Genomic DNA, 13,623 nt, shown 5'->3' on the forward strand with positions numbered 1-13,623 from the left:
TGGTTTTAATAATAGTATTGATTGTGAAAAACTGTGTTTGTGAAAAATAAAAAAAATCTCTTTAAATAAAACACAAAAAATGTTTCTTACCTGTGTCCGTTATAGACTTTGAAACCATTTTTAGGGTTCCGTACCTCAAAAGGAAAAACGGAACCCTTATAGGATCACTTTGTTGTCTGTCTGTCTGTCTGTCTGTCTGTCTGTCAGTCCGTCTGTCTGTCAAGAAACCTACAGGGTACTTCCCGTTGACCTAGAATCATGAAATTCGGTAGGTAGGTAGATCTTATAGCTGACATTTGGGGAAAAATCTGAAAACCGGGAATTTAGGGTTAGGTCCAACAAAAAAAATTAAATTGTGGTCTTGAACTAATAATTAGTATTTTCAACTTTCGAAGTGAGTGACTTTATCAAGTGGGGTATCATATGAAAAGTCTTCACCTGTACATTCTAAAACAGATTTTTATTCATTTTTATGCATCATAGGATTTGATCACGTAGAGAAACTCCAAGCATAGCTCTCTCCATCGACCGCTGAGTGACTCTGAGCTTTCTTATGAGGCCCATAGTTAGCGACCATGTCTCGGATCCATATGTCATCACTGGCAACACGCACTGTTCGACTTTGACTTAATTAGTGCTAATTAGATTGTTAGGATTATTCCTCACTCTGGAGCCCTGACCACTGGCAGCTTGGGTCCTACCTCGCTGCTAGTGCAACCCATTTTATCATATTTTAAGTTTTAGTTTTATCATAGTTTTAGTTTTAGTTTTCGTTTTTTAGTTTGGGAATTAGGATTATTAATAACAAAATAATATTCAGTTTCTGTGATTGCTAGTACCTACATTAAAATGCATTCTCGACTGGTCTAGGTAGTAGCTACCTACCTACCTAGCCTAAATTGTTTAGAGCTTGCGTCATGGTGGCTTAAATGATTTGCCTTGAAATTAATACCTGAGCAAAGAAGGCTCAGTGCCTCTTTTGAGAATAACAAACTGTTGGGTGAACTGAATAAAATTACATAAATTCTTGATAATACAAAACTCACAAAAGAATCACTATTGACTAGCCAGCGCATATTTCACAACGTTAATCCTGTAGAGCATATAAGATAACAAGCTAAAAAAGACGAGTGACAACAGACAGACATTACAATCAAAACCTATATAAGTATTTTAAAAATACAAGAAAGCTGTCACTGTACCTACATGGATTTACAAAAAATCTTTATTCATACTGCTAAACCTTTAGTTTTAAGTTTACGAGATTAATAATTAATTTAATAATGAGTGATAAATTTTATTTTATTTATTGTTGTTACTGTTATTTTATTTACTGTTGTTTCTGTTACTTTAATTTGTTTGTTGTTTATTTTATTTTATTGTTTGTTGTTTTTTTTAAATATGTTAAAAATTAGAGAAATAAATAAATGAGAGTATAAATAAGTGATGAATTATTATCACGATTAATCATTTACAAATTCAACAATTGACTATCAAAAAGCGTACAAATTACAGTGGTCTACCAACTTTGAATAAATGCTTTGAGTTTGAATAATAAAAAACCCTATTACTACAATAGCTAACACCAAAACAAAATTACAAAAATGTAATCAATGTAAGTTAATAATTGTACCTACATTGGCACCGATTCTAAGCACAACCTAATTTTAGAGTATTCGCACCCTCTTCTTACTATTGTAATATGAAAAGGACAGAAGCAGTTTGACATTTCTAAATTTAATTTTTAGATGGTAAAACCCGTGATTTTAGCACGCACTCGCGAACCTACTGTTTAAATTTGTATTGTGCACTAAAATTTAGAGTCTTTAAATGTGAAAGTCATGTTCCGTTCCTTTTTTAGCATTAGTAAAAAGAAAAGGATGCAGATACTCTAAATTTAGTTTAGAGAGAGACTAGAGAATCGGGGCCATTGCTGGGTTAGATGTTCATATTTTTGAAAACAATAACTGCAAAAACCGCCAAAAACTCGGTTTATGTGTAACATTCTGCTGTCCAAACTGCGCTATAGTATAGTATAGTCTTGAATAGATTCTTATTTTGTGCTTGGTTTTATATAATTATTGCATTTTGGTATCATAGTAAAAGTACTTAATTTTTTTTACTTCATACGTAACCTACATTTTATTCAGGAAATAAAATAAGCACTGATATTATAAAAGTTAAAAAATAAGTTTTCGAGGTGAGCATCTTAAGCTATCCCGAAGTTGGGTCCTATTTAGTATACAACGCTAAGTTTAGCACGTAGGCCTGTCTCCCTCACGGAATGTTAACTATGTAAAGGTGTTTCTGAAAATATTTATGCGGGAAAAAATGGCAGGAAAATCTCTGTGTAACGTCGCGTTTTTCTTACATTTTATTGTCGATTTATGCAAACATGTTTGTATGAGTGTTACGTGACCGCATTCTATTGATGATAGCTCACGGTCCTCGGTAATAAATTTCAATCTGATGACACTTTTTTGCAAACATATCCAGCTTCCTGATATGTTTCGTAATCGTTGTTATCATCACCAAATTATACACACACCTAAGATAAGTTTAAAAGAACTGATTATATTATTCAGGCACAAATACTGAAGTGTGTTGAGTGTTTGTCAAAGAAGGCTGGTCAGTCATTTATTCAAATGACCTTACCGTAGACTGCGAAAAAAATTATGACCTCACAAGTAGGTACATTATTTTCGGTTCGGAAACGTCGTAAACATTGCAGTTATTTGGTTTCAGAAGGCATTTGAGTGTTGACTTGCTAATTAACTGTGTAAATATTACTTTACACTAATTGTTGATATTTCAAGCGTCTTGCACCGCTTCCCATCTGTACGTCTGTAGACCTACCTAAAATAGTTTGTTACGTGCAGATACCAACGCCATCGATTTTAAAAACGAAGTTTTTTTAATGAACCTTTTTAAAACAGATGGCGCTGTAACTTAGGGTCCTTTAAGACGTGCCACACCTACAGTCATCTCAACGGCAAAAATTTTGTCAACAGAATCATGCGGCGTTGACGACTTCCGCTGCAACAATGGAAAATGCATCGAAAATGCCCGTCGCTGTAATAGACAAGTTGATTGTCCTGGTGGAGAAGATGAAATGGATTGCGGTAAGTATAAATGTTACATACAAGTAATAACAGAGTAAAATTTATGGCAGCCGGAAGGTTTGAAGTAGATACAAGTAAATCGTAGTGTGGGGGCGCCTTCCAGCAATATAGGACAGACATAAAGAGGATAGTGACAAGTGACTACATGAAAGGACTTTGAAAATATTAATTCAAACAATGAGATTCAGGTTTAAGCAAAATTCAAGCTTTCTGGGTACATTGAAGCACATTGCTTAGTTTTTCTGAACTATTATAGTTACTTACATTAAAGTTAAAAAGAAATTGACTGACTGACATTTATGAACCTACAGCTCTCTAAAAACTTTATAGGCATGGAAGTTTTCTCTATAATGTAGACCAAGTAAATTGGTGGGGACCAAGAAAAGATTTTCAGTCCATTGTAGACAAAGCGTGTCAGCTAGTTTTGTATATTTTTATATTATCATTGTGGTTGCTTTTTTAGATTGCAGATCTGATGAGTTCCGGTGCCTAGACGATGGATCCTGCATCGAGAATAGAAAACGGTGCAATGGTTACAACGAATGCAGGGACGGCTCCGATGAACTTAATTGTGGTAAGTTGATGATTACTGTAAACTACTTGCTTCTAATAAAATCTATCCATCCTAAAGTTAAGAAAACTCTAACATAATATTACGTCGACTTTTAACTATAATATTGAAATTAGTTTCAAGCTTCAGGATGGATGTTAAATCTATCAAAATTTTATTAGGTCTAAAATCATTATTTGATAATTGCATCTTTTTCGCATGCTTCCTTCATTCCATTGGGATGGTAAGTATCACGTATGATTTACTGGTCCGGTGATCATGTGTGCAATGACAGAGGTAAATTTCGATGTAAGGACGGCTCTTGCATATCTATACTTTTAAGATGTGATGGCTTTAGAGACTGTCCTCGCGATAATAGTGACGAATTAGAGTGTCGTAAGTATTATACTTAATACTAACAAAATAAAATTTATCTAATCGATAAAGGTAATTTTAATACTAACATTATTAATGTGATTCAAAAGCATGCACCTCGGATCAGTGGCAGTGTGATCATGGCAATTGTATTAAACGCAGCAAACGTTGCGACGGACGTGTGGATTGTCCTACTGACAGGTCCGATGAGAGGAATTGCATTGGTAAGAGATAGAAATGAATTAGGCCCATACAAAAAACTTCCTGGTAGACGTACGGCTAAAACTAATCATCAACAATCTATCCGTAATTTATTACTTAGCAACATTGTTATTTATCAAAAAAGACCAATTAATTATTGACGATAACATCGTAACTAAAACTTAACCAAGAATCAACAAATTAGACATTTGATATTATGATAATGATTATGATTGAATATTAACTTTGGCTGTTAGTTATCATGATATTAAAATAGCGTCAACATTGACATGTTGTCTATTAAAAGATCAAAATCTATAAAATATAGATGACATATACAACAAAACAAAAAAAAGCATGCACATGTAACACTAAACATTAAGTGTAAGAATATTAACTACATATCAGCTTTGCATGTATTTCCAGCCAGTGGATTCTTTAAATGCAGAACCGGCAAGTTAATACCAGAACATCAAAGATGTAACCGTCGTTACGATTGTGACCCTGGAGATTATTCAGATGAGCAAAATTGTCGTAAGTTTGCGATCATCATAAATGCATTTTGTTTGCATCTTCTCTATCTTCTTTACCTTCTTTGATTCATGTGTATATTTTGTCTCTCTGTCAACATGACATTATTCCTCATTGCTGTTTTCTCTTAGAAAATAAAACATACCTCTTGATTTGAATCTCTTTCACCCTTTTTCTCATTTTCAATCAATTACGTTCTATAAGTGACTTCCACTTAAGATTTTGTACTGAACACTTGAGAATGTAGATTTTTTTTACCGGTCAGCATGTGGTGACGGCGACTTCAAATGTGACAATGGTTACTGCATTCCTGCAAACAAAAAATGTGATAGAACGCATGACTGCCAAGATGGTTCTGATGAACGAGATTGCACTTATGGTTTGGCTATTTCCTCAATTTTATCGTACAAATTTTTGTAGAAAAATTCAAAATTATAGCGGTGATGGTTACATAAAAGTATTTATTACTTTATGCAAGCAAAGCATGATCACAATTTAATGATAAAAAAGGAGAAGCTGGTGAACAAAACAGCGTGGTTACACTTCTGATCAAAATACTTTTTAGAGTTCCGTATCTCAAAAGGAAAAGGAAGCTCTTTTAGGATCACTTCTTTGTCTGTCTATCTGTCGTGTCTGTCAAGAAATAGCAATCAAAACCTATAGGGTACTTCCCGTTAACTTAGAATCATGAAATTTGACAGATCTTATAGCATACTCGTGAGTAAAGGAAAAACTCCGTAAACCGTGAAGGACATCATGAAACCGGGGTAATAACACAAAAAAAATTAGGATGTGTTTAAGATTAAATATATAAATAGTTTACTTAATCACATGCTGCATTGTTGCACATAAAAGTATTATATCTTGTGCGATGGTACGGAACCATTCGTGTGCGAGTCAAACTCGCACTTGACCGGTTTTTTCTTTTGTACAGATATTTTTATCCCACTGCATACAAAACCGAACTCATTTTAAGCAAAACAGCCTAAATATGCTCTAAATTTGAGTACCAAGATCATGATTTCGATTGAATCATGAAACATGAACTTGATCTCATTTCCAAGTAAAATGGCTTAAAACTGTGCTATTGATTTCAAATTTTCTGATTTAATAAAGTAAAGTTCCAATATTATTTCATTCAGTTTTTGCTCGTCTTGTAAAATTTTATTTCGTCCAATTGCATCGTTTTGTTTGCCAGCTCCTTAATTTAAAACCTACATGCCTGTAAACTTAACTATAATCGTATATTATAATTTGATGTAACTATCATTATTATACAATAGTCTCGACTCCAGTATTATACCATTTATATGGCGGTTGGGTTATTCTAAATTATTCTTGTTATACCGATACTATTTAAATCATAGGATTCTTAATTTAAATAATATTTTACCCGCTGTATAACTGATTAATACATCTCGAAGATTAATTTATAACTTTTTATTATCTATTCAAGCAAGCGAGAATGAATATTTTTCATCTGCTCTCACATTTGTGTGGACTTAGTGCCCGACTGAATACTTACTATCTAATATGATTATTACTTCATTTATTTACACTGTTCGTAAATAAGCTTCAAAAATTAATTTTTAGGGTTCCGTACCTCAAAAGAAAAAAAAAACCCCTTATACACACTTTGTTGTCTGTCTGTCTAGCGTGTCTTTCAAGAAACCTATAGGGTACTTCCCGTTAACCTAGAATGATGAAATTTTGGAGGTAGGTAAGTCTTATAACACACGTAAGGGGAAAAATCTGAAAATCATAAATTTGTGAATACATCACAAAAAAAAATTAAATGTAATCTTATGTAATGTACTGTAATGTAATGTAACAAATAATTAGTATTTTCAACTTTCAAACCTACCAACTGGGGTATCATATGAAAGGGCATACATTTTAAACCAGTTTATTTTTTATCCGTAATAGTTTTTGATTTATCGTGCAAAAGGTAAAAAAAAAAATACCCGAGGACGGAACCCTCGGTGCTCGAGTCTGACTTCCACTTCGCCAGTTTCTTTATAGATTCCGATTACCTACTTAACAATATTCTAAGAACGTTTACATTTTAACTTTGGGCTATTAAATAAAAACTAAAAACTAAATTGAATCTACTTCGAAAGCAAAGTCATGCTAAAACGTGTTCGGTCAGCCACTTTGACCAAACAAAGGTTGTGTACAATACATTCACCCAATCAACTTAAATGTATTTACGTAACTTTTTATATCGGTTACGGTGTACATTATATTATCATGGCAGGCTCAATTTGCATGGCTTATCAATATAAGTGCTCGAGTGGACAATGCGTTGCGGCGGAATCGCGTTGCAACGGGACAGGGGAGTGCCTAGATGGTTCGGACGAAACCAACTGTCCGTGTAAAAGAGGCCAGTTTCATTGTCACGATGGATCTTGTATTAATTTCTCCAAACGGTGTAACGGTCAGACCGATTGCCAACCACTCGGGGAAGATGAACTCAACTGTGGTAAGTAGAACTGTTGTAATGGGGGTTGAGATTTTCGATTCTGTAGTTTCTAGGAGTCATTTTACAAATAATATTGTGTTTGAAAAATACTTTTCTTATTCTATTTCTGTAAAGTAATTTATTATTTCAACATTACGATATTGTTTCAATATTATTAAAATATTGTATCTAATATTAAGTGTGTTAGAGTATATTTAAGGTATATTACAAGCACGTGCATGGTTCTTAAAATAAGTATTTAATGGCATGGTTTGAATGGCTGCTTTAAAGTTAACATAATATATTATACGAATGCTGAAACTATAATATATTACTTTTTATTAAATTAATTTGGTCAATCTTCTACTTTATTGTATATAAGTATATCTAGGAAACTTCCTGCAGCGTGTAATTTCTTTTATTTTTAATATCCTAATTTAAGTAAATAAAAAAAGGGTTCAATTAAGTTTTTCTTTTTGTTTTATTTTATATTTTTGTTATTCAATCAAAAATTGTGTTCAATATTTTTTGTGGTGTGTGAATAACAAATGGGTGAGACTTTCGAATGGATTTTCAGTAGCCTGCCCCAAAGGATCAAGAAGTGTATAATATAAAGTGTATTCCAGGTGCAGCATGCGGGCCTGACAGTTTCACATGCGACCCTGGATCCAGAGTGCCTTGCGCTACCAGATGCGATGGCAACACAGAATGTGACGCTGGCGAGGATGAAGATGGTTGCCTTGGTAAATTCCTAAAATCTCTCTTCTTCTTCTTTGTTAGCTCTTATTTATCCATTGTTAGACATATGCCTCCTCATGTGCACGTCGCGTCTTAGCAATAGTTATTAGGCGAGCCTCCTCCAAATTTTTTCAGCAAGCTCAATGATGTCATCGGACCAACGGGACGGTTGTTTTCCATCGTATCTTTTTTCGGCACGTGGTCTCCATTTCAGTAGCAAACGGATCCGTTGGAAACCATTCATCCATAGGGCTATTTCTAAAATAGTTACCTATAGTGTTTGTTAAAAGGGAACTGAATAGTGCCATTTAAGGCACATAAAATTCCACCTTGTTAAATCTTGCTTCAACATTGGTTGAGACAGCATACTTATATTAATTTCATGGCGCTGAAAACAATGTTAACTTTACATAGATATATCATAAAGGTATTCACGCAATACACAAACTCGATGCTCCACTCCAACTCGACTCACTGTAAAGCATGTAGTTGTGAACTTATTATTTTTTGTATTCCTTACGGTGGAATTTTCAATATTTAATTGAAAAAAGTGTACAATGCGTGACCACGAGTGATTTTTTTCTTCAAATTCATACAATGCCAAAAATTCCATCATAAGCTCTCATTTTCATGCTCTATGAGTTGATTTGGAGTTATTACAATGTGTATTTTTTCATTTCAATCTTTTTTGAATTATAATTCAGCAAATGCGATTGTTTATATTTTATAAAGCTTGGCGAATTTTTCTGAATTTAATAATTTATGATTCTTAATTATGTTAAATCACAACATATATTATATTATATAAGAAACTCGTTATCATAAACGTCTCGTAAATTGGGTATTAAAATTTTTCAACTAACTATTGATAAATTGAGGTCGATAATCAAATTCTATATTTAAATTTATTTATATCGTACAAATTCTACGAAGTTTTTAAATAGTTTTCAAATTTTAAAACTAAATTTATTACAAGAATTTTCAATATTTTATTCATACAAGAGATTCCAAATTTGAACTTAATAATTATGCCTTCGTACTTGATTCTGATCGTAACTAAATTTTAGAGTATTCCCATCTTTTTATTACCAATATAATAAAAAAGACAACCAAACTTGATTTAATTTAGAAATTAATAAACCTCGTGACTTTAATTTGAAATTCATCTCCCGTCATTTTTGCAGCGTAAAGATAAAGATAAGTTTATTAATTGCAAAAATTGTATGTACATAGGGTCTTAAAAATATAAAAGTCCAATTACAATCTGCCATCAATGGCGCGCAATTTTACAATAGTGTCAGTTACACATTTAGTTACAATTATTAACATACTAAAAAAAAATGATGTCAAAGAAAACCTAAAATAGTCTTATTTAAGTACATGTTAATATTAACTTAATAATAAATTAAAATTGAAATTAAATTAATATCAATAAAATAAATTTAGCAATATTAAAAAGAAAAAGATGCGGATACTCTAAATTTAGTAGAGAAAACTATCAGAATCGATGACATTATTCGATTTAGATTTCAATTTAATGGTGCTGTTATGAGTAGTCAAGAACAAAATTAATCTTTTTGTTAAAGATGAATGCAACCATGAGTGCGACGGCAAATGCCTGCAAGATATCCAGATTTGTGATGGAACCATGGACTGCTTGGACGGCTCTGATGAGATCCAATGCAACGATTGTGATGGGCCTAACGACTTCAGGTAACCGAGAATAATATGTTTTGTACTTGTAATTTTTTTTAGTTATGTTCGTGTACGTGTCATTTTGTACAACTAAAATTATTAAAGGTTATTGGTAAGTGCATTGCTGTTGTAATTTCTATTGAATTCATAAGTATGCTATGCGAATGAATATTCTGTAACCATGCGAACTGCGATATGATAATGCTATATTAATTGCGATTATTTCATGTTAAAATGTATTTATTGCTTTTAGCTTTTTTTAATTGAAAAGTTGAACCGTACGGAAAATTGCAAGAAAACCAACTGTTTCTAGCAAATTCTGTATAATTGATGGATAACATTTAAAATATTAGTATTTACGGTTTTTGTAATATACTCTTACTTTAGTTGAAAAAAAATAACAATATTTTTAAATAAATCAGTAGAGTGTGAAATTTTAATGGTTGTTTTCCCGCAGCGAAATTATTTTATCTTGGTGATACCCTACAATCGATTTATAAAAAAAAGAAATGATTAGAATCAAGAAATGGCAGATTTATTATTGTGAAAAAATAAAACTCGCAAGTAAGAGACCTCGAACCAATAGTAATATCACACGATAGGCTCTGCGCAGTCGGCCGTGGATGCAGGCTAGTTTTACTTACCATATTAGGTAATGAATATATTTTCACTACGTTAGCAGCGCATGCGATTCGAATAGTACGTACGTATCTACGTACGTACCTAGTGAATTACTATTGTTTCTCACGCTTTTGAATTGATGAATTTTTCTCAGCATTTCAGTAGAAAATGATGATTTTTTTTTAAACCTAATTCTGTATCTATAGTACCACTGAGGGCAAATCGTTTTGCCGCGGGAAAACATTCGTTAAGATTTCAGGCTGTATTACCTGTTTACTCTTTAGAAACGTGTTTCTTTGTTTTGTTTAAAGGTGTGCGAACGGCGTATGCATAAATGCTGCTCAACACTGCAATGATGAACCAGAGTGTGATGATGGTAGCGACGAACTCAACTGCAACGCGACTATGATTTCAGGGCCGTGTAAGTATTATTGAATATTAGTAATAATTAAATTTCAACTTTCTACAATAGTGGTTAAATTGTGCGTTGCTAGATCAGTTCATCAGTCTTTTAAATGTATAAATCACTTCAATAACTATTTTTATATTTTATTCAGTTGGCTGTCTCGATAATCAATTCCAATGTCGCGATGGAACTTGTCTTAATAACCAATTCTTCTGCGATGGCCACGCTGACTGTAATGATAATTCGGACGAAGAAAACTGTCGTAAGTGTACTTGTAATCTTTACACAGTTACATAATCATTGCTATTAAGTGTTTAAATATAACAACTCATTTACAATATATTACTGTGCTTTCTCATAATATATGATATTATATATTGATATATCCTTCGCATCTTTAGGTCGAAAGAGAGTTTGAGTACCCGCCATGTTTTTACAGCTTTAAAACAAAATCCTACTCTGAAAAAAGTCTTTACAAATATTATGATTCAATATTGCTTATTAAATATTAATAATAGTGATATATTTTTAATCAATGAATATCAAATTCTTTCATTCTGAAGATGTTATAAATCTATTTTGAATACAAAATTCTTCTTTCACGTCTCAATATGCACATACCACGCTTAACAAAGAAGCATAATAATATATTAAGGCACCTCACTCACAACTATTTTATATATTATATGATATATTATTTACATTATAAGCATAACTTCTCATTATCATTTGCAACTACACAATATGGCACTGAAACTATTGCACACTTTAAATAATATTATATTACTTAACTTTTCCTAATTATTTTCAAAACGAATACATTAGACGGTCAATCTTTCAAACATCACACTCTGCTACTCACAGAGATTAAAAATATTTAACTCAGTAATCTACATTCAAAAAGTTGCTATCAATGTTTTCCAACCAATTGATTTATCGTAAATAAGACTAAGTATTTGAGGATTAAAAAGAGCTGATATACAGCATGGTTCATGGCGAGGCCATCCCGAACGCAGATAGAGATGACTCCGTGCCACGAATCAGAGTTTACCTGTTACGACGGTCGCTGCATCCCTCACTTAAGGCGATGTGACAATATCTATGACTGTTCGGACTTCTCTGATGAGCAAAACTGTTACAACTCTGGTATTAAGCGTATTGTAAACCCCCTCCCGTCATATGGAATCATCCCTTATTATGGAATGCAGAATGCGTGTTCAAACGTTCAGAGGACTATTTGCATAGAATCGTGCAGTACTCAAGGGACTTTGCCGGGCTGTGGTGTTTCAAAAGTATCATTTGGTACACTTTTAGGGCCAGGCTACATGCTCAATGTTTATCACAATATTTTAAACGTGATCTTAGTTCACGCTTTAAATATTGTGATAATATCGATGTCGGTGCAATGCTTATTAAATTATTATATTCGATGCGTGTGAAAACTTACAGAATGTCATTGAAATTTTCTGTGATTTGTCTAAGGCATTCGATTGAGTTGAGCACGAGACTCTCTTAGTTATATTGAACCAATATAGAATCAAATATTGGGCTTAGCTTCACTACGTTTTATCTCAGTCATCGTGTTCAAAAAGTATGTTTAAACATTGTGAATCATGAAACGATCAGGTTCACTAATGGGTGTTTGTCAAGGCTCTATTCTAGGTCCCTTCATGTTCTTGGTATTGCGATATTGTGCTATTTTTGGTGATGATATGTCTTTGATTTTTAAAATTGATAGAAATTAGAACAATTTTGATGATTTAAATAATTCATTTCGCAAGTCATTCACTGATTTCCTGTTAACAATTTTTAAATGAAGAGAAAAATAAGTGTGTTGAATTTGTACTGCCTAATATCAAGACCTTAAGTAACAGTAATTTTGTAATAAATCATGGCATATTGAAATTAGGATTAGGAGACCACTGTATTCCTGAGGGTAACTTACATGCAAAAATTCAGTGGAGCACTCATTGTATCAACCCTTGCCACGAGTACCAATAAAATATCATTTGCGCTCAATTACACACTATATCTGCGTTTAAGTATGAACAAGATGGAATGATAGTGCTGCTATGTTTCAATAGTTTTTAATGGCACTTGTTATATAAATTAACTCCTGTGTCACATTTTTAACGTAACCCCAGAATCTGTGACCACTGCCCGGCCATGTTCCTGGCATTACACAATACTGTTTAAATAGACCTACATCTGCGGAATTCATCCGATCCTTAGAATTGAAGTCATCTTCTGGTTACGTTGATAATTTTCTTGATTTTATTATTTTAGTTTTCTCTCACCAACTTGCCTTGAATTTTTGCATGCTTATTGCTTATATTTCAAACTATTATCTTAATTATATTCGCTTAGATATTTTTACCTATTTATTTTAATATGATATGTTTCGATATAAAAAGATATCTGTAGAGCTTTTGCATGGTATGGTATTATATTTTTCAATAAAAAAGTAAGAGAATTTATTCATAAATTTAAATTACATAGGAATTTTATTTCAGTAGACAGCAGAGCTATCGAAACAATAAATGTTTTAGTATCAATTTTTACCTCCTTATACCTAAAAATAAAGTACCTATTTTAAGAATGTTAAATTGAAAAATAGACACTATTTTCTTAAGCAATTTTATTTAGTTTCACTTTCATTATGTATTATTCAGATCTTTGCGACGGATTATTATTCCATTATTGATCTGATTCCTATGGAAAGTACAGGAATGTTGTTCCCAAAACACAATATTTTACGTAAGCTCTGGGTTGCAATTCTCCAGTTCTGATGCTGCTGGATACTGCAGCCATCAGGCTGCAGTACTGCAGATTGTTAATTTTTGTATAAAAAACAAAATCAATAAAAACATACCTTGAAAATTTATACTAAATAAAATTTAGCGTTTATGTGAGCATGATGAGT

The 13,623-nt window shown here is 32.5% G+C and overlaps 1 protein-coding gene across 13 annotated transcripts in view; it reads left to right on the top strand.

The window, feature by feature from the left end:
* Positions 1 to 13,623, top strand: part of trol (terribly reduced optic lobes) — a 215,248-nt gene that overhangs the window by 150,857 nt on the left and 50,768 nt on the right. For 8 of the 13 annotated variants that reach the window (XM_069508851.1, XM_069508852.1, XM_069508854.1 and 5 more), the window contains 9 exons: positions 3,012 to 3,122; positions 3,586 to 3,696; positions 4,675 to 4,782; positions 5,045 to 5,158; positions 7,037 to 7,261; positions 7,867 to 7,983; positions 9,565 to 9,691; positions 10,606 to 10,715; positions 10,852 to 10,962. In XM_069508851.1, the coding sequence (XP_069364952.1) occupies positions 3,012 to 3,122; positions 3,586 to 3,696; positions 4,675 to 4,782; positions 5,045 to 5,158; positions 7,037 to 7,261; positions 7,867 to 7,983; positions 9,565 to 9,691; positions 10,606 to 10,715; positions 10,852 to 10,962 (1,134 nt within the window). Of the gene's footprint in view, positions 1 to 3,011; positions 3,123 to 3,585; positions 3,697 to 3,803; positions 4,069 to 4,157; positions 4,272 to 4,674; positions 4,783 to 5,044; positions 5,159 to 7,036; positions 7,262 to 7,866; positions 7,984 to 9,564; positions 9,692 to 10,605; positions 10,716 to 10,851; positions 10,963 to 13,623 lie in introns of those variants that run through there. The other 5 variants (XM_069508863.1, XM_069508856.1, XM_069508858.1 and 2 more) reach the window with 5 other exon arrangements.

Source organism: Maniola hyperantus, chromosome Z (assembly GCF_902806685.2).
Source record: "Maniola hyperantus chromosome Z, iAphHyp1.2, whole genome shotgun sequence".
Taxonomy (NCBI): Eukaryota; Metazoa; Arthropoda; class Insecta; order Lepidoptera; family Nymphalidae; genus Maniola; species Maniola hyperantus.